This window comes from Diospyros lotus, chromosome 12, assembly GCF_014633365.1.
Source record: "Diospyros lotus cultivar Yz01 chromosome 12, ASM1463336v1, whole genome shotgun sequence".
NCBI classification, from domain to species: domain Eukaryota; kingdom Viridiplantae; phylum Streptophyta; class Magnoliopsida; order Ericales; family Ebenaceae; genus Diospyros; species Diospyros lotus.
The window spans coordinates 34,742,142-34,761,277 of NC_068349.1; the positions used below are offsets into that span (position 1 = coordinate 34,742,142).

General features: G+C 33.5%; 1 protein-coding gene across 3 annotated transcripts in view; it reads left to right on the plus strand.

Moving 5' to 3' along the window:
• Positions 1–14,182, plus strand: part of LOC127813982 (COP9 signalosome complex subunit 7-like) — a 28,596-nt gene extending 14,414 nt beyond the window's left edge. Inside the window, exons 3-9 of one of the 3 annotated variants that reach the window (XM_052355177.1) lie at positions 7,396–7,484; positions 8,088–8,177; positions 8,855–8,899; positions 9,366–9,436; positions 11,388–11,526; positions 12,855–12,963; positions 13,637–14,182. In XM_052355177.1, coding sequence (XP_052211137.1) covers positions 7,396–7,484; positions 8,088–8,177; positions 8,855–8,899; positions 9,366–9,436; positions 11,388–11,526; positions 12,855–12,929 — 509 coding nt within the window. In that variant the 3' untranslated portion in view covers positions 12,930–12,963; positions 13,637–14,182. The remainder of the gene's footprint in view (positions 1–7,395; positions 7,485–8,087; positions 8,178–8,854; positions 8,900–9,365; positions 9,437–11,387; positions 11,527–12,854; positions 12,964–13,636) is intronic. The other 2 variants (XM_052355178.1, XM_052355176.1) reach the window with 2 other exon arrangements.
• Positions 14,183–19,136: the final 4,954 nt, after the last annotated feature.

The following is a 19,136-nucleotide window of genomic DNA, read 5'->3' on the forward strand; positions in this document are numbered from 1 at the left end:
CTTATCGATTTGTACCAGAACATCCTCCACAATTCCTCGTGGAACTTTGACTGATCGATCAGCCAGCTGAAGGGTCACTCTAGTAGGTTTAAGCTCACCTAATCCCAACTGTTGATACACACTGTATGGCAACAAATTGACACTAGCTCCTAAATCCAAGAGTGCTCGATCAACCTTTTGACTTCCTATGATGCATGTAATGGTTGGACAGCCTGGGTCTTTGTATTTGGGAGGAGTTTTCAATTGGAGAATGGCGCTGACTTGTTCAGTCAAGAATGCCTTTTCATGCACATTTGTTTTTCTTTTGACAGTGCACAAATCTTTCAAAAATTTTGCATATGAATGTGTTTGTTTGATTGCATCTAACAGCGGGATGTTGATTCTCACTTGCTTAAACACTTCATATATATCTGTATTTTGTTGCTCTTTTTTCAAATGATTCAACCTTTGTGGAAAAGGTGGTTTGGGCCTGTATTGAATTTCTTTCTCATTTTCTTTTTGTTTTTCATTTTTTTCATTTTTTTCATTTTTTTCCACGGTGGATTCATAATCTTTTGGTTCTTTTTCTTCATCAACATGTTGGTTTATCCTAGGATCAGTTGGTTTCTCAATTATTCTTCCACTTCTTAGGGCAGTCACTGCTTGCACTTGTTCATGAGTGTTGGTTTCACTATTTGAAGCTTCTACCTGGTTGGTTTGTCTAATTGGGTTAGGATTAGTTTGGGATGGAAACCTTCCGGGTTCTCTCACACTCAATGTTTGTGTTATCTTGGTCAACTGGCTCCTAATGTCTTCTACAGCTCTATTTGTTTGGTCTTGATTTTTGACAAGCTGAGCAACCTGATTGTTGATACCTGTTTGACTTTGGATGAACTGGTGCAAGGTATCTTCCAAAGATCTCCTATGAGGAGGTTGATAAGTATTGGATGAAGAACCTTGATTTTGTTGGAAAGTGTGCTGTTGTGCAGGGAAGGGAGGTTGAGAATGATTTCCAAAATCATTTCTCCAAGAAAAATTGGGGTGATTTCTATTATTGGGATGGTATGAATTGTAGTTCTGATTATTCCCATAATAGGCTCCACTCTGATTTTGATTTTGTCTCCCCTCAAAGTTGTGTGAATGATTGTTATTAGTCTGCCCATACAATACCTCCTTGAAAGCAGGTAGGGTAGGACATTCTTCAGTTGAATGATCTATTGCATCACACACAACACACTTTACTTCCACTTGATTAACAGATTGCACCTTTTTGGGTTGCATGTTTTCAACTTTCTTTGTTAAAGCAGTTAGTCTTGCATTTAAATCATCACTCTCACTTAGTTGGTATCTCCCTCTAGGTTGTGGATTTTCTCTTGAATCAAGAGCAGATGTTGGACCAACTTCCCAGTTTCTTGTATTCTCAGCCAATGTGTCAAAGAAGTGGAAAGCTTCTTCTGGAGTCTTCTCATAGAATTCTCCATTGCACATTGTAGAAACTAGCATTTTCAATTGTGGAGTGAGTGAATCATGAAAGAAACTGACCACTCTCCATTGCTCAAAAGCATGGTGCGGACAAGTGTGAAGAAGGTCTTTAAACCTTTCCCACGCTTGAGCAAAATTCTCATTTGGTTTACAGGCAAAGTTCATGATTTGTCTTTGAAGAGTAGCAGTTCTGTTGGCGGGGAAGTATTTTTTTAAGAAAGTTGTTTGCATTTCTCTCCAAGTTCCTATAGATCTAGGTGAGAGAGTGCTTAACCATATTTTTGCCTTATCTTTCAGTGAGAATGGAAAGAGTTTTAATCTGATGACATCCTCATTTACTGTATGGTCCATGCAAGTGCTACATACTTCCTCAAATTCTTTCATATGAGTATATGGATTTTCAGAATCCATGCCATGAAAAGTTGGCAACAATTGGATTATGCCAGGTTTGAAGTTAAACCTATGGTGGTTGATGGGAAGAATAATACAAGAGGGGGTTGTCTGCCTAGGAGGATGAAGATACTCTCTGAGGGGTCTGATCATCTCCTGATCAATGGGATCAGGGTCACCGTGGTCACTACCACGTGCAGACATGTTGTGTGCAAGTGGTATGTTCTCATTGTGTTGAGACATGAGCGATTGATTTTCTACAGTTCTACCAGACCTAAGTATCATACACAATGGACAAACAAAAATAAAGTAAAAAGAAACAGAGTTACCGAATTTATCAGGAGATGCTTCTTCTTTCTCTTTTTTTTTTTCTTTTTGTTTTTGCCTCAATCTCCCCGGCAACGGCGCCAAAATTTGACTGCACTCTCACCCTGCATTTAAAACACAAAACAAAACACAATAAAAATTTTTTATTTTTTTTTATTTATTTAGGCGAGAGGTTTATACTCGTCAGTGTACGAGTGCAGTTGTAGTCCAAATTTAAATTTATACTTTCTGGATAAGTCCAGGTCGTCCACTGAGAGATTTATTTATGGCAAAAGAAAAAGAATGTCACACACACACACACGCATTTAGAGGATGGATAACATGATTTTTTATGATTTTTTTTAGATAACAAATACTAGAAAATAAAACAAGACAGAAGTTGAAATAAATACTGAACGTGAGAATATGAAATTGGATAGTACTTGAGTTAAGACAATTTCAGTGCCAACCCGTTGATTCCCAAATTTAAGCATAAAAGATTAGCAACATTAATTTAATTTCAGATATGAGGGTTTGTTATTAAATGCAATTAAAGATAATGATAGCTCTAGTTTCAGCAATCCCCATACATGATATGCGGGATTCTAAGTTAAGAAACTACCATAAATTCAATTACAATTAATACACAAAACAACTAAATTAATCATCCGGGTTTGGGTATGATAGCGTTTCCAGTTCTAGTAACTCTCATGCATGACATGAAAGCTCTAAGTTAGGCTTACGCTCCAATCCAAACCTAGTGATTTTTCAATAATCAAAACACACTCATATTGAAGTTTAAACTAATGTTACTCATTTAAAGCGTAACTTTATTTGGGAATCATTAGCGTTGGACACTGTCCTTGCCTTAACCCAAGATTAGATTTAGCTACTCATCTCCATTAAATTAATTGACAGGAATTTAAATGACATAATTTAAATAACAGAATTTAAATGACAGAATTTAAATGACAGGAATTAAAATAGAAGAAACTAACCGGCCATTTAGGCGGTAGATAATTAAAATACAAGAATTAAAATTGCAAGAATTTAAAGGCATAAACTAACCGTCCATTTAGGCGGTGAACAATTAAAATACAAGAATAAAAATTACAGAAATTTAAAGGCATAAACTAACCGTCCATTTAGGCGGTGAATAATAAAGTAATAATAAATGACATAAGAATTTAAAAGAAGAAAGAAATGAAGGTAGTAAGATCACAAGAGAAAATACTAAAGAAAATGAGAGAGAACAAAAGCAATTCTCAAAGAGAGAATTCTAAGGAAATAACTAAACTTTGATTCAAGAATAATAATCACACTTACAAATGCAATCAAGTGAGCTATTTATAGGCCACAAGATGCAATACAAACCACACAATTTCAATTATTCAATTAGACATAATTATATCTAATGGGCACTCACACACTTAAAGTTAAATGGATTTTAGCTATAATACACACCTAATATTAAATGGATTTTAGCTAAAATACATACCTAATAAAGCACTCATAAAGTTAAATGGATTTTAGCTATAATATCCACCTAATAGTTAAATGGATTTTAGCTAAAAAACATACCTAATAAAGCTCTCACATAAAAAATAAAAATAGATTTCTATAAATTGGTTTTTTAATCTTTATTAGGATTAAAAATAATCCTTGGGTCTTCTCCAAATAATATCTTCCATGGGTTGCTCAAATTGGGCCTTAATTCTTCATGGGCTTGAATTCTTCATGGATTTGAATTTTTCATGGGCTTGATTTCTTCATGGATTTGATGTCTTCATGGACTTTAAATCTTCATGGGCTTGATTTCTTCATGGGTTTGATTTCTTCATGGATTTGATGTCTTCATGGACTTTAAATCTTCATGGGCTTGAATTCTTCATGCCTAAAAAAAAAATAATTTAATGTTATTAATAAATTATATATTATATATATGTATTACACATGGCACACACATATATATATTAGATTATATTATATATATATATTACATGCATGCATATAATGATGTATATGTATTATATATAATTTTATATATTATTATTATTATTATTAAATTTTACTTTAAAATTTCATTTCATTCATTTTTCAATTTAAACTTGCATATAACCATAAAATATATATTAATATCTAATTTAAACCATTTTTAAGATCAAAAGAAGGGTATAATTATAACAAAATTTTTACAAAATTAACCACTAATCAGGTACCCCAGTTTTGAAAAAGCCAGCTTCTACCCCTTCTAAAAGCTAGTAGAATCTATAAGTTAGAATTCTATAAGTTAAAACAAACACTACATCCCAACTTTTTTAAAGTTAGAAGCTAGAAGTTGCAGCTTTTAAGCTGCAACAAACAGGGCCATTATATGTAGGTTTTCTTGAACTCTGAGACTGCTGTTAATACTTAATAGCTTGGCAGTTTATGCTCAGTGTTGTAAAGGATCTTTACTGTTGCAATTTTTTCGACCTTTTTCCTATCTAGGGCAGTTATGCAGTTATCCCCAATTCTCATCTAGTTGGAGTCTAGTGGATAAATCAGATTGAAAAGGTATGATGAAATGGGGGATGCGCATTGATTTTTTGTGTTCATATTTTATTAAAGGATCACATCAGAGATCTCAAGATGCTTCATAGAGAAGTGAGGACAATTGGTTTGTCTATTATTGCCTTTCTTGGAACTCAACATGTTTAGCTTGTGGATGTGTTACAACAACAACAATAACATATCCAGCCTTTATCCCACTATGTGGGGTCGGCTACATGAATTCTAACCTTCTATGTATTTCTGTCTTTTGTCATATCTTCATTTAGGCCCACACACTTCATATCAAACTTTAATGTCTCTCCCAAAGTCTTATTGGGTCTGCCTCTACCTCTTTTTTTGACTAATTATTTCATTTCATCAACTCTCCTCATATGAACGTCTCTTGGTCTTCTTCTCACATGACCAAACCATCTTAGTCTAGTCTCTCTCATCTTCTCCTCGATTGGCACTACTCTTACTTTATTACGAATAATCGCTGTTGATATTTAGGATTGTTAAACCGAAGCCAACCAAAGAGAACTCCCTTGCGAATTCAAAGAAACTCGCAGAAACAAAAACCGAACACAAGAACCAGCACAAACCAGCAATGAAACAGAAATAAAGAATGATAAAAAAACAAACCAGAAGAGACAAGATATACCCTAGTTCGGAATGCCTTTAGGCAAACCTACATCCAGCAATCAACACCCATTCCAAACAGCCTTTATTAGGATGACAAAGATCAGTACACCAAGCTTCTAAACACTCATCTATCTCCCCGAGTACAAGCACACATTCTCCCAAGAAATACACAAGACTAAACTGCCTTTCTCTTTCTCAAGAACGGAAACTCCTCACTTGAACATAGACAAAACATAAACTCTTTCCTATCGGTCAATCGACTGCCTACCTCGCCCTCCTATATATAGAAAAGTGGCTAGATTCCCAAGGAAACTAACTACTATGGAAAATTACAATTAGGCCCTCAAATTTACAAAGTAATTACACTTATATTTAAAAACCCTAATTGATCTAAAACTTCCAACCGATAGATTTCAACATTACTGATCTTCTACCGCATCAAAACTCTAGGCAAACATCAACAACCTCATTTCTAATTTTATATTTTCTTGTATGGCCGCACATTCATCTTAACATCCTCATCTCCGCTACACTCGTCTTTTGCTCATGCTGGTATTTGACTGCCCAACATTTTGAGCCGTATAACAAAACTGGTCTTAAAATTGTCCTGTAGAATTTTTCTTTCAGTTTTAATGGGATTTTACTATCACATAAGACCCTCGATGCATTTCTCCATTTTAGCCAACCTGCCTTAATTCTACGTGTGACATTCTCGTGAATTTCTCCATCTTTTTGAATCACTGATCCCAAATATCGAAAATGATTTTTTCTTTGTATGATTTGATCTTTCAATTTTATTATAACATCCTCCCCTCTTGCATTCTTTCTAAATTTACATTCCATTATATTTTGTTTTCCTTCTACTTAATTTAAATCCTTTAGATTCTAAATTGTTTCTCCACAACTCAAGTTTAGTGTTCACTCCCTCTTTTATTTCATCCACCAACACTATGTCATCTGCAAATAGCATACACCATGGCATCTCTGTCTAAATGTGTTTAGTGAGTTTATCCATTACTAAAGCAAATAAGTATGGACTTAGTGGATAACCTTGATGCAGTCCCATTGTAATTTTAAACGGTTTAGTATCCCTTCCTCATGTTTTGACCCTTGTTTATGCACCGTGATACATGTTCTTAAGGGCTTGTATATAGGCTATTCGGACTCCTTTCTTCTCCCCAGACTTTGGTCTTAGTTTTGCTCGTGAAAAGTTTGAGAAACTTTTTTTTTTTTTGCTGGAAAAAAGTTTGAGAATTGATTTTTGGCTTTTGGTGGTTTGGAGATTAGTACTATGAGGTGATGAAATTTTGTTCAACATTCATGGTGACTCTTTTATCCAAGGCCCTTTATTCATTGTGAATGTTGTTATTTTTCGGCTTTGAAGGCCATGAGTCTCATGTTGTTTGTAGCAAGTTACGTACTTGTTAAATTTATAGTCAAGATTTGTTTATTATGACACCCATATTTTGGATATTGTAGAGGCTTTTCAAATGCTTGCTGAATAAAATTAGCAAAAAAACTTTCTGTATAAAGACTGTTGCTTCTTTATTGGTATTTTTTTATTTGTGCATGGGCGGTTTGACTCCTGGGTACCTTTCTCTTGAAATTTGAATTTCTTCCTCTAGCTTGCTATTAAAATTTTATAAGCCCCCCCCAAAAAAAAAAAAGAGATCCTGGCCCCACTGACCACCACTGGTCTGATTTGATGGGATAGCTGCACTCTTTATGAGTTGCATGGCAAGTGAATGGTTGCACTAATTTCACAGTTCGCAGTTAGTTAAATTCTTTGCATCTGTATGTGACAGGATTTTTTTTAAATTGTTTTGCAGTCTATATGTCAGCATTTAAGAAGGCTGAATCTTAGCCAACTACACCTAGAGGGGTTAAGGCTTGTGATTGTTGTTGTTGTTGTTATATGGTTGATTCTATTATACTAAAAAGCAAGTATTGAATTTGATTAAAAATAGACTGCCAGTAATTTCCTTCTGAAAGCAGTCTTTTGGAGATGTGCTTTAAACATTTTTGCTGCTGAAGTTTGATTTTGGAAATATTCATGATTTTTAGGTAATGCTGGTCGCCTTCCGCGTTTGGTGCCTGACCAAATTCTCAAGCTTAAGCAACTTACTGTGCTTACACTGGCTGAGACAAACAAGGTAGTGCACTGATTAGCAGCTGATGGTTGTTTATTTATAGTATATTGCTTCACTGATGAGTAATTTTATTTGCTTCAGTGCTTGAGCAACAGAAGGCAGAACTTTAAACCTTTTTTTTTTCCCTATAAGCATGTGTATTTCTTTGCAATTTATTCAACATTTTGCAGGAGAAAAGGCAGTGATTTAGCCTGTCTACCAGTAGAGAAATCAAATTATATTGCATGTATTATCAAAATAGCAGGCTACTCATACATTTGAAACTCAGCCGGTATTTCCATATTACATTATCAGAAATAAGCATCCCCATCAATACATGTATATATTTTTTATATTTTTTTGCTTCAATCAACTTGATTTTTTTTAACTTCCTTTTTGTGTGATCAAAACTATGTTGTCTTACTGAGCTAAAAAACAAAACTCTATTGTCTTTGCCTTTAAGAAATTAGAGCATTCCATATTTATATTGTTGTCTTGGTTTTGTTATTCTCCCATGACCATCAAACCATCTTGTAGGAGACAATTCAGAAGTTTCTTTTACCATGCGTCTCTGCTTTAGATATTTTTTTGATGTTCTTGTCCTGCAATCTTTTGATCATTTTTCAGGTTTTGCCATATGATGTACTGATGCAGGAGCTGGATGTTACAAATGTACGTGAACTTGAAGATTTTCTTATCAATGAGTGCATGTATGTGGTAGGTAATCCATTTCTGCTTCCTCATCATTCAACTTGCTGTTCTTGAGGTGGACTACAGAATTCTGCTTGATTCTCAGTGAAGCAGGGAAGGATAGCTGGACTTTCTCTCTCTCCTTCTACTATCAAATTTAATTTGGGTTTTTAACTGTGACAACACACCAAGTCTTAATCAGACTCGGTGATTTCATCTACATAGATTATAACTTGCGAACCATTTTCATCTATGATTTGTCTAGAATCTATGATGAAAATATCTGAGGGATTTTATGCTGGTTGTTGCTACTTAATACAACCTTCCTTCTTTATCTAGGTATGGGACCACCAACTGTGGTAAGGTTTAATACCTTCAACACTATGTGTTAAGGGGATTTCTCAATCCACGGATGGAGTAAGGGTTTTAAACTGTGGCATGAAAATAATTTTTTTATTAGTTTAGTGACAACTAAGTTTTTTCTGTAATGATATTTGAAATAAATTTCCTATGATGCTCATGCAAGTTACCTCTTTTTCCATGTCTAGGGATAGCTTCTATATTGATATCCTCCTACTCTGATCCTCTACCCCTAGCCACAAACATGAAACAACAGAGAAGAAAACTTAATGCAAGATTGAAGTAAAAATGTATTGGCTTTGACATTGTCTGCATGTTTCTTTTTCGTTTTTTCTTATTTGTAGGGCATAGTTAGAGGGAAGCTTGATCAGTTGCGAAGATGCCTGGAGGTTTGTTACTTACTGTGTTCAATTGAGTTTTTTATTTAGGGGTAAATTACACCCAACACCCCTGAGGTTTGGCAAAAAGGCAGAAACTATCCCCATGTTTCGGAAATGATAGGGACCTCTCCGGTTGTTAAATAACCCCTGACTTTTTAATCTTTCTCTCTCTCTGTGTGGAAACACCATGGCTGAACCTCATGGTGGGTTCAGCAATGGTGATTCCAGCGAGGGAGGGGAGGGAGGGGTTTTGGTCACTTTTGATTTTTGAAATTGTAATGATGGTAAAGTAACAGCAAGGGGGAAAGTGTAGCAAGTTTAATAAAGTTGAGAGAAGTCTGTCTTTTATGAGAGGACAGGGTGCTGGGTGTAATTTACCCTTTTATTTAGTTATATTAATATTTTTGGCAGTTGTACTTTATATAAGCCATGCAATGATGCAACTGGTACTTAATTTGGTTGCTGGTTGATGTAGGTTCAATTTGCCGTGGGCAGGGATTTGAGACCTGGACAACTAGGGAGCATGATACAAACATTATCCAAATGGTAATATTTCTTGTTTAGCATATTTAATACTTTGCCCACACATTGGCTGGAAATTTGGTTAATGTTTGCAAAATCATTTTTATGTAATACATATTTAGCTATCAGAATAAATTATGTTCATTATGAAGATAAGTCTAACTAAACGGCAACCTGGATGTTAATATCTTGATACTATATCAAATCTCAGTTAGTGAGCAAATTATATTGTGTATCATTGATGCAAGCTATTGTCTCTATAGTTCTAATCCCATTTATTGAGAAATAAATCATATGCAAATTGGTGTATGAGGAGTTAGTTACATAACCAAGCATCCAATATATGTCAAATTCAACAATAGTCGATTGAACACAGGAAACATTTATTTGAGTGAAGACATCATATTGAAAGGGTTCCAACAGACTATTATCTATCTAGAGAAAAGATGATCAAGAAAAAGAGATATTATGTATCCTTAAAAATATTGTAGGTGTGAAGAGAAAAAGCAAGATAATTGAGAGGAAGGATGTAGAGGGGATAACAACTGCCCGCTGTCCACTAAAAAAGTGGAATTTTTGTATTAGTTCAAGAAGCCTTGAATTCGTTGAATTCCTAGGTCCCGAATCCAATGTGCAGTAAACCAATTGGTCCCGCCCCAACTCTAACCTAGAAGTTGGCCCCTCCCTTTTTCTTTTCTTATAAGAAAAAGACCTTCACTTCCTAACACAGGGAAACAAAGCCCTTTTATGATTGATATTAGATTTTTGTTGGAATTAAGGGAATGAACTTGCAAGGTCAAGCCCTCAAGCCCTTAATAAGAACAATATTCTAATGCATAGAATTTATGGTGAGGACCCTCATATTTCTGACAGATGGGCACAACATTAATAGCGTAGTGATTGATATTACATTCACAATGCTTAAAAGCTAAGATCTCTCCAGATCCAAGATGTGATCTGTCATTCCCACTCCCAATTCACTAACTAATATCGCTTGAGAAATAGATGATAATAAAGAAAATCTAGTCATACAAAAATTAGTAATATAAATTAATCATGATGCAAATAAGTCATTAATTTGATATTTATGTTTCACCATCACCAATACTGTTTCAGACAAATCCATATGTAAGATTCATTAAGGCATGGGCAAATTTGGTGGTTTTATAGAAATGGTTAACAACGAAATCATCTCATGTACCATTGTAAGTTGCAAACCTAATAATGATCAAACAATTTTAACATTATTTTTGTGAATGTTAGAGAGACCTAACAGTTGTTTGCTTTCCTTTCCAGTTCTAAATCTGAAAAATTTTGGCCTGTCGTTTGTTAGGTGCATCTGCTAACTAATAATTTGCTGTGAGTTAAAACCAAAATTCCATTTAGAAAGGGTCTATGTTATACTTAACTTATTAATGAATTTTGATTAAAATTAGAGAAAGGTATCTAATGTTAATTTTTACTATTTTTATATGTTCTTATATTTTACCCCCTCCCTGACGAGAAAGAAGCTGCTAATTTCTCTGGGTGAATGTTTCTATGACAAGTTACTGAGGCAAACTGGGTACCAAATGCTTACTGTATATTAGCTGAAATTCAGATTACAATGATAGATTGGTATATTTAGAACTTGATAATTGACTTGCTGGGAATTGAGCCAATAACCTCATCCATTTTCTCACTTACCAAAAGGGGGAAAAAAACTTGTGTACCTTTTCCTTTTATTTTCTCAGGTTTTATTCATGGATAGGCAGTTATTTACACAGCTATCCAAACTTATTTAATGTGATAGGAGTTCCTGGCTTATTTATTACAAAATGTTGGGGCATGCTAAATAAGTTAAGATGTTGTCTTAAGACAACCTTGAGTGGTCCTTTTATTTTTTATTTTCAATGTTGGACTTCTTGAAGCTTATTTGAACATATTATGTTTATTATGCCGTTACATCTAGTTCTCACTACAACCAAAAACATAGGTTGAGTACATCAGACAATCTTCTTTTCTCAATTCAAGAGAAGATAAAATGGGCAGATACTATGAGTGAGTTGGATAAGAAACACAGAAAGGAAGTTGAAGAAAGGATTGAAGAAGTAAAGAAGTCACTTTCCCTCAAGGTCAGTAACGGTATTAGATTTCTCTTGTGGTTTTATATGCTTGGGCTGCAACTTTATATTATGTTTATTGGAGCATTCTGAGGCATTCAAAGTTCATCAATTCAAGTTTTTGTTTATTAGAGCCTTCTGATGTATCCAAATTGCATCAGTTCAAGTTAAAAGCAAAACAGAAAGTAGTCATAAGGGAAAGCAGCAGTACTGAGTGACGTAGCATGGAGATTGGAGCTTAGTGAAACTTTCTTTCGACACATGGTGGCCAAGCATGTTGGTTTATTCTTTTGGTACACGATATGAAACAGCATTGTGAGGAAAGAGGAGGAACTAAGGAAAAGTAGGACAGAATAGAGGGAGCGCAGAATTTACAAGAATGTGCAGGACATGTGTTTCTATTTGCTTTTTTATGATAACACAAGGAGACAAAATTCCTTTCTCTCTACCTTCAGGGAAGTAAGGTTGCCTCTTCTAACCTCTCTCTGTGTTTCCGTCCTTTTGATGTAATTCAACGCCTTTACATGCATTCAGCTACCATATTTGATAGCCACTCCCAAGTCCCTAAGGGTTGAGGAATCCCATGCACTCAACAACCATGTCTGATCATCACCTTCATGATTTAGGGAATAATACTGATGGTGACAGGTCCTTCTATGTGCATGGTTTACATCTTCCTTTTCTTTTGCTTCTACCTGATAGCCATTTAACTATACCTGGCCATATTCTTACTGCTGTGATCACCTGCTCTCAAATGTCCATGGATATTAGTGACACAAATTTCAGGAAATTGTTGAGGGCGAGAGGGGGAGAGAGATTGGGGAAGAAATGAAGTTATATCTTCCATTAAGCAGGAAAGTTAAAATACTCTTACGCTTCTCTTTTCTGAGGGAAAGTAAATGAAGAGTCGGCATCTTTCTTGCTGCATTCTTGTACATGATAACAGAATATATTTACATATGTATAGATGGATGTGGTCACATGTTTTCTTGTGACCTTCCATAACAGAAAGAAAAAGGAAAAAAAAAAAAAGATGTCTTTCCATCTGATGTGCATACAACTCCTTGCCTGCTTGCTTGCTTGCGTGCATGCTCAGGGAAGGCAAATAGACAAGGTGGCAGTGTGTTTTGGGCCTGATATCTGCATTTTTTAATTTTAGTTAAAAGCAGCAAGTTTGTCAGAAGTACCAACTCTTATATCAGAACCTTCTTCATCATCATCATCTTGTTTTTTCTCAAGTAGTTTCAATAGTTTCTGATTTTCCAAAAGGAAATTAAAAATGAGTCGTAATTGAATTGCTTCAATATGTTGGTCGATGTGGCTTACTTACGTCGTGGCAGAAGTTACACACTGTAAGCAGGCCGACATTGAGTTCCGAGGGCATGAGGAGATCTATTCTGGACCTGATGGAGTGATGGACTATGAGGAAGACCGAAGTCGACCCAAGAGGTAATTTCCTTTAAGTAGTGGAGTTTTTAAGCTTTAGCCAATAGTTTGATCATTACGTGTTAAATGAAGATTCCTGGGGATTCAATTCTGAACAGAAAACCTTTGCTTTGCCCATTGGGTTTCAAATAAGAAATCTTTCATAAATATTTCCTAGAAACTAAATATTAAAGAATTGTTCAATTAATATTTTAGCCATTGATTTGGTTACCCATCAACTTTCTTCGACCTCCTGAGGATATGCTCCTAAAATGCTGGCCACTAACATGTGGCCACCCAATGTTGGCCTGCAAATGCTATTCATGGAACATGACTTGACAAAACCAGTAATTTGATTGCTCTGGTACCCATACTTACCTTCATTTATTTATGGGGATGCCCAAATTGTATGATATTTATTTTCCAAATTGATTGCACAGTCAAGTACAAAAATATAGATTAGCATAAACTCATACGTACATATGAGGGAAAAAGTTTAGTATAAAATTGAATCAAAACGGATGGAAGCTAAGTAAGTTACCCCAGAGGGAAAGGCTGTCGTGTCGAGTCGAGTGTTTCAAGTCAGAGCCGCATGCCAAAAAAGGAAACATATTCCCTGCAATCTAAATCTTTTCATCTACATTTGATGTGCTGCTTTTTTGATATCTGATGAAGTTTTGAACTTGCAAAACTGCAGGAGGCGGCATCCGATAGGTTGAAGAAGAGATAAGCCAGCCGGTTTTGGCGACTGTCAGCCGTGTGAAATTGAACTGCTCTTGTCAAGTTTTAGACTCAGAGAGATTTGGCTGTTGTTAGTCTGTTTGGGAACCCTAATTGTGAGTTGTTTTGAGTGAGTGGAGCAAAGATGAGATTGGATTTGGTGGTGCGTGCGGGTGAGAAAACAAAACAAAGGAGCTAATATCATTATACAAAAGCAGTTTGTTTCAGTTTTTGTGCTTCTTCATACTCAATTGTGTTAGCATGCATGTAAAGTAGTCAAGTCTACTTCAGCTACAATAGATGATACCAATGCTTTCCATTTACCAGAAATAAGTGAATATTTCTAATAAATGGAGATTGCGTTGTGTATTTGTAATGGAATGTTTTTGTTGGATGAATTCTCATTTCACCAACTAAAACAGCACTAAGGTAGCCACAAAAACCTTAATGGGTACGACCTAACCATTGTCATGATTTTGGACATATATATATACCTTACCTGAAATGAAATGGAGTTTGTTTTCATTTATTTAATGCATGTTTGGTATTTTGAGGAAAAGGCTGTCTTTAAGATACACAATTTTTTGGGTATTTATGTCTTTTTCAACGTCTACGACGCATGAGTAACAATTTTAATTTTAAAAAAAATTAACTTTTTAGGGTAGTATAGATGGTTTGTCAGTTTGGAATACCGTGAGATTATAAATTTGATTTTACTTTTGCGAGATTATATGTTTATCTGTGTTTATTTGAGAAGTTAGGTTTTAAGCTTCGATCTTCGTTATCTAGGATGGGTTACAGATGAATCATGAATTTTAGAAGTGTAAAATACTCTGGGTCAAAAACTATCTGTGTACTTAAAAATCTTTCAACGTTTTATATTACAAAAAAAAAGAAAAAAATCTTTAAAAGAATCATTACCTAATCACTTATTCTAGCAATTTCAAGACAAAAAAGTGAAAAATGCTAGAGAGTCTGACAGTCTTATCGAAAAGGGGCAAAAAGACCATTTTACCCTCACGTCCTGCTCTCCCCCTCCCATGGATTTCCCTCCTGCTCTGCGAGTCTCCCCTGCCATGGTCGTCGCTCGCCTCTCTATTGTGCCTCACTACAATCGCTCGGCCTCGCCTCCGCGCAAAGTGAGGGGGGCAGTGAACCGCTTTACAAATTTGTAAAGTGGGTGGGACAAAATTATCTTTTTACTCTCTTTCTGTGAACCGCTTGTTAGGCCCTTCGGGCCCTGTAGAACGATTCCAAAAAAGTTTGGCTTTTGATTAGATAATGATACTCACGTTTACCCCTACGTGAATAATGATTAAAAAAAGTACATTTAATAATCATATTATCAAAAGGGTTGTTGACAGACGGGTGTTTTAGTAAAAGGGATGGTATTTTTAATTTTAATAATAAACTAAATTAGAGAATCATAAGTTTGAAACATTCATATTTAAAGAAAATAGACACAGATTTTGAACATTTACTAAATAGATATGCAAATGAATAATCGGATGACCTATTATGATTTTTATGTATGTAACACTGTTTAGGGTAGACATCCACTTAAAAGAAATAAAATATCTCATTTTTGATGTTATATGAACATTTGTTAATAAATTATTTTTCTAAGATACCTTGATGTGTTCTGTTAATAAGATTTAAATTTATAACCTCTAAATAACAATTAATTTATAAACAATTTTATCACCACACATAAGATCTTATTTTATTTAAAATTTTACTCTAAAAGTAGTAAAGTGGAATCGTCAAGCATCACCGAATAAATCTTCATTTATTTGTATGTATATAACACAGGTCATCCTTTAACAGGGTTAATTATACCAATAATCACTCAACTTTGCATTATGTGACTATTTGGTCGCTAAACTTTGAAATGTTATCTGTTAGTCACTCATATTTCAAAACTGTTACTACTTAGTCATTAAATTTTAAAATGTTACCTGCTAGTCATTAATATTTCAAAATCGTTTTTCATCTGTTCACTCATTAGTCATTGAACTTTAAGTTCACGAGTGACGGATGAGAAACAGTTTTGAAATATTAGTGACTAACAGGTAATATTTATTTTAAAGTTTAATGACTAAATAGTAACATATTTGAAATATCAGTGATTAATGGATAATATTTTAAAGTTTAGTAACTAAATAGTAACATAATGCAAATTTGAGTAATTATTTGTGTAATTGACCTTCCTTTAGTGTGCGTGTGTGTATATACAGTACTTTGCTATAACTTATTAGGTAGAGTTAGTTATATAAATTTTAAAAATATCTATATTTATGACTATATCCTCTATAAAATTGTTATATGTTGAAGGATTTTTTACTATTTTTTTTTTTGTTCTTTGTGATCTTCCCTCTCCTTTTAGGATAAACTTCTTCTATTTCATTCACATGTTTTGGCCAAGCTAGCTAGGCCTTCCTTTCATTTATTTGTTATCTTATACATTTTTAATATGTTATTGCATGATTCCATTAACATATTTAATTTTATTGTGTCTATCAATTTTTTTCTCGTATATAGAAATTAGGGCTAATACCCTGATTTATCTTCAATTTTGGATCATTTTTTAATTTTATCTCTTTTTAAAAATTATTTTAATTTGGTCATACTTTAAGATTGATATCAATTTTAATCTTAATCGACCTAACGTGTGGCCCAGTTGACATGGCAGCGAGATGGCGTCGATTTGCCTTGTTGCAAACTATGAGAACTAAATTGAAATAATTTTTAAAATAGAATAAAATTAATAAATAACTCAAAGTTGATGATAAATCAGGTTATCAGCCTTCCATAAAATGGGAGGAATATGAATAAGCCAAAACGACATTATTTTATTGATGTGTCAATTATTGAACACATCAGCATGTCACCTCGTCGCCATGTCAGTTGGGCTACACGCGAGGTTGATCGAGGATAAAATTGACATCAATCTTAAAATATAAGAACTAAATTAAAATAATTCTTAAAATAAAATAAAATTAAAAAATGGCCCAAAATTGAGAATAAATCAAAGCTATTAGGCATAGAAACTATTGTCAAAGTAATAGGAAAGTGTCATGTAACCTTTATTAAGTCCAAATCTAAATCTATGAGATTAAACTAAATCTAACTCGTGGATGGAGAATCTAGGTTAGATATGTCTAAATTTAAATTTAAATCAAAGATCTCCTTATTCAATAATAATCTTAACAAATATCAGAAATAACTCTAAATATCTCCCCTCTCACTTTATATAAAGGAAATATCCCTATAGATAAAATTATTTGACTACGAGATCATTATTATTTTTTTTATAAATGCCATTAATAATTTGAGTGTCAAAAACTATACGAGGACAATCCCCACCAATTCTTACAAATCAAATGGGGACTATAGTGATTGAATCTTTTATTCCATCATCACCATGATTAGGGGAGAACAAAAGTCCTGTTTACTCGAACTAATTGAATCAAACCGATCAAACTTGTCGGTTCGGTTCTATTTTTTTCTTGCATCTGTTTAGTTCAGTTAATTTATCAAAAGTTAAGTTTTCGGTTTGACTTTTTAGTTAGAAGAACCGAACTAATCAAACTGATCAAATTTTAAGATGATATTATTTTGGTATTTATAAAACGACGTCATTTTCTTTAATTTTGTGTGTTTTCTATCTATTACTTTGGTTTTTTTTCGTTTTTTTGTTTAATCTATTCGGTTTGATTTGGTTTATATGGTTTGGATTTGATTTCTTCATTACCAGTTAGTTCGATTTTTCAGTTTAATCGATCAGTTCAATTCGATTTAATCGATTAGTAAATTTCAATTAAATCGACCATTTGCACACTCTTAATCATGATAGTGAGATAATCGATAGTTTAATGTGCATGGCAAATGCCTTTGAGATTTTTTGTTTTTTTTCGTTTTAGGTGAAATACATTGGAATTGATAATGCTTAAACTAGTCTTTCCCGTGGCTACAAATACAATAGTTTTATATATATTTAAATAATATCTAAGTCTTCCCCTCGAGATCTTGTCCCCTTTGACCAGCATGGCCCATGCCTCAAATAAAAAGAATAATTTTATTTTAATTGGTTAAGAGAGAATTTGAGTTGATAAGTAACGTTATTAAAATTTAATTTGAAAGACAACTACCAACAAAATATATAATTATTGGCCATTGCATCTCCAATTAATTTGAAGGCCACATCTTTATCTCGATCATCTCTGCTTTGGATGATTAGAGATCAACGCTATATCTACTTATTTGGTACGAAATTTTGTCTCATAATTTAAAGTCACTAAGTTCAAAAATTTCAAAGATGAAAACTTCAAATATCTCAACCCCTTGTTGTATAAAAGTATAATTTCTACCAATAAACAAAATAACTTTAAATATTCGATACGCTTTATAGTTCATTTAGTATACTAACTTAATAGTCAAATACTGTAATGAAAAATGAACTCCGTTCGCCCCCAGAGTATAATCAAGTGGCAAAGGGACAGCCTGAAAGTTTGTCTGAGGGCTCCCAGTGTGGGTTCGATTCCTAGAGGAAGCAGAATGCTCTCTTCTGAGAAAAGACCTTAAGAGTGACATTAATGGTGCTAAAACTTACCATTTTGGTCATTTGGTCACATCTCTTGATTTATCTTTTCAGTGTAATTTTAAAGATGGAGTGGCTAAAAACATTAGTAATAAGACGTAATTCAAAAAAAAAAAAATGAACTCCGTCCGTTCTCACCAGTGATGTATAAAATAAATTTATCCTTTATTTTATTGTTATTGAAGCATGTGGTGAGATTATATAAAATTTGATGATTTTATGTGAAAGAAAGTCATGTTGTATATATCTGCGTCTTCAGAGAACTTACCCTAAAAGGAGGGTAATATTATAAAAAAATGTTATAAAAAACACATGTCTCATGTGCATGACATAATATATATATATATATGTATATATATAATTGGTAAAGATGTCATTAAAAGATTGTAACATGTTGAAAAGAATAAAAATAGAATTCTTTTCCCTTTTAGGTGGAATATATTGTTTTGTTAATAAGCTGAATAAAACTTTTCCATTCCATGTTTGATTGTTTAATTAGAAGGTAAACCTTTACTTTAATAAATACTATCAATAATTGTAATTAATTATCAATTAAGTTGACTCGAATAGTACTCTTTTGATTAATCTTATACTCTAATAATTTTTTTTGTTTATTGACGTTTTGGTTGAACTTCATACGTAATTCTTGAGTTTATAATGTAAATTATTGTTTAGGGTTGATTAAAAAATAAGGTTACGTTCTCTTTACTTTTTAATTTTCAGTTTTGAGTTAAGAATTCATTTTCGATTTTCTGTTTTGGTAGACTGTTTTTAGAAAATTAAAAACGCGTTTTCTTTGTCATTTTAAAAAACTATTTCTTAAAATAGAAAATTAGAAAACGTATTCTCTTTGAAATTTTGAAAATATATTTTTAGT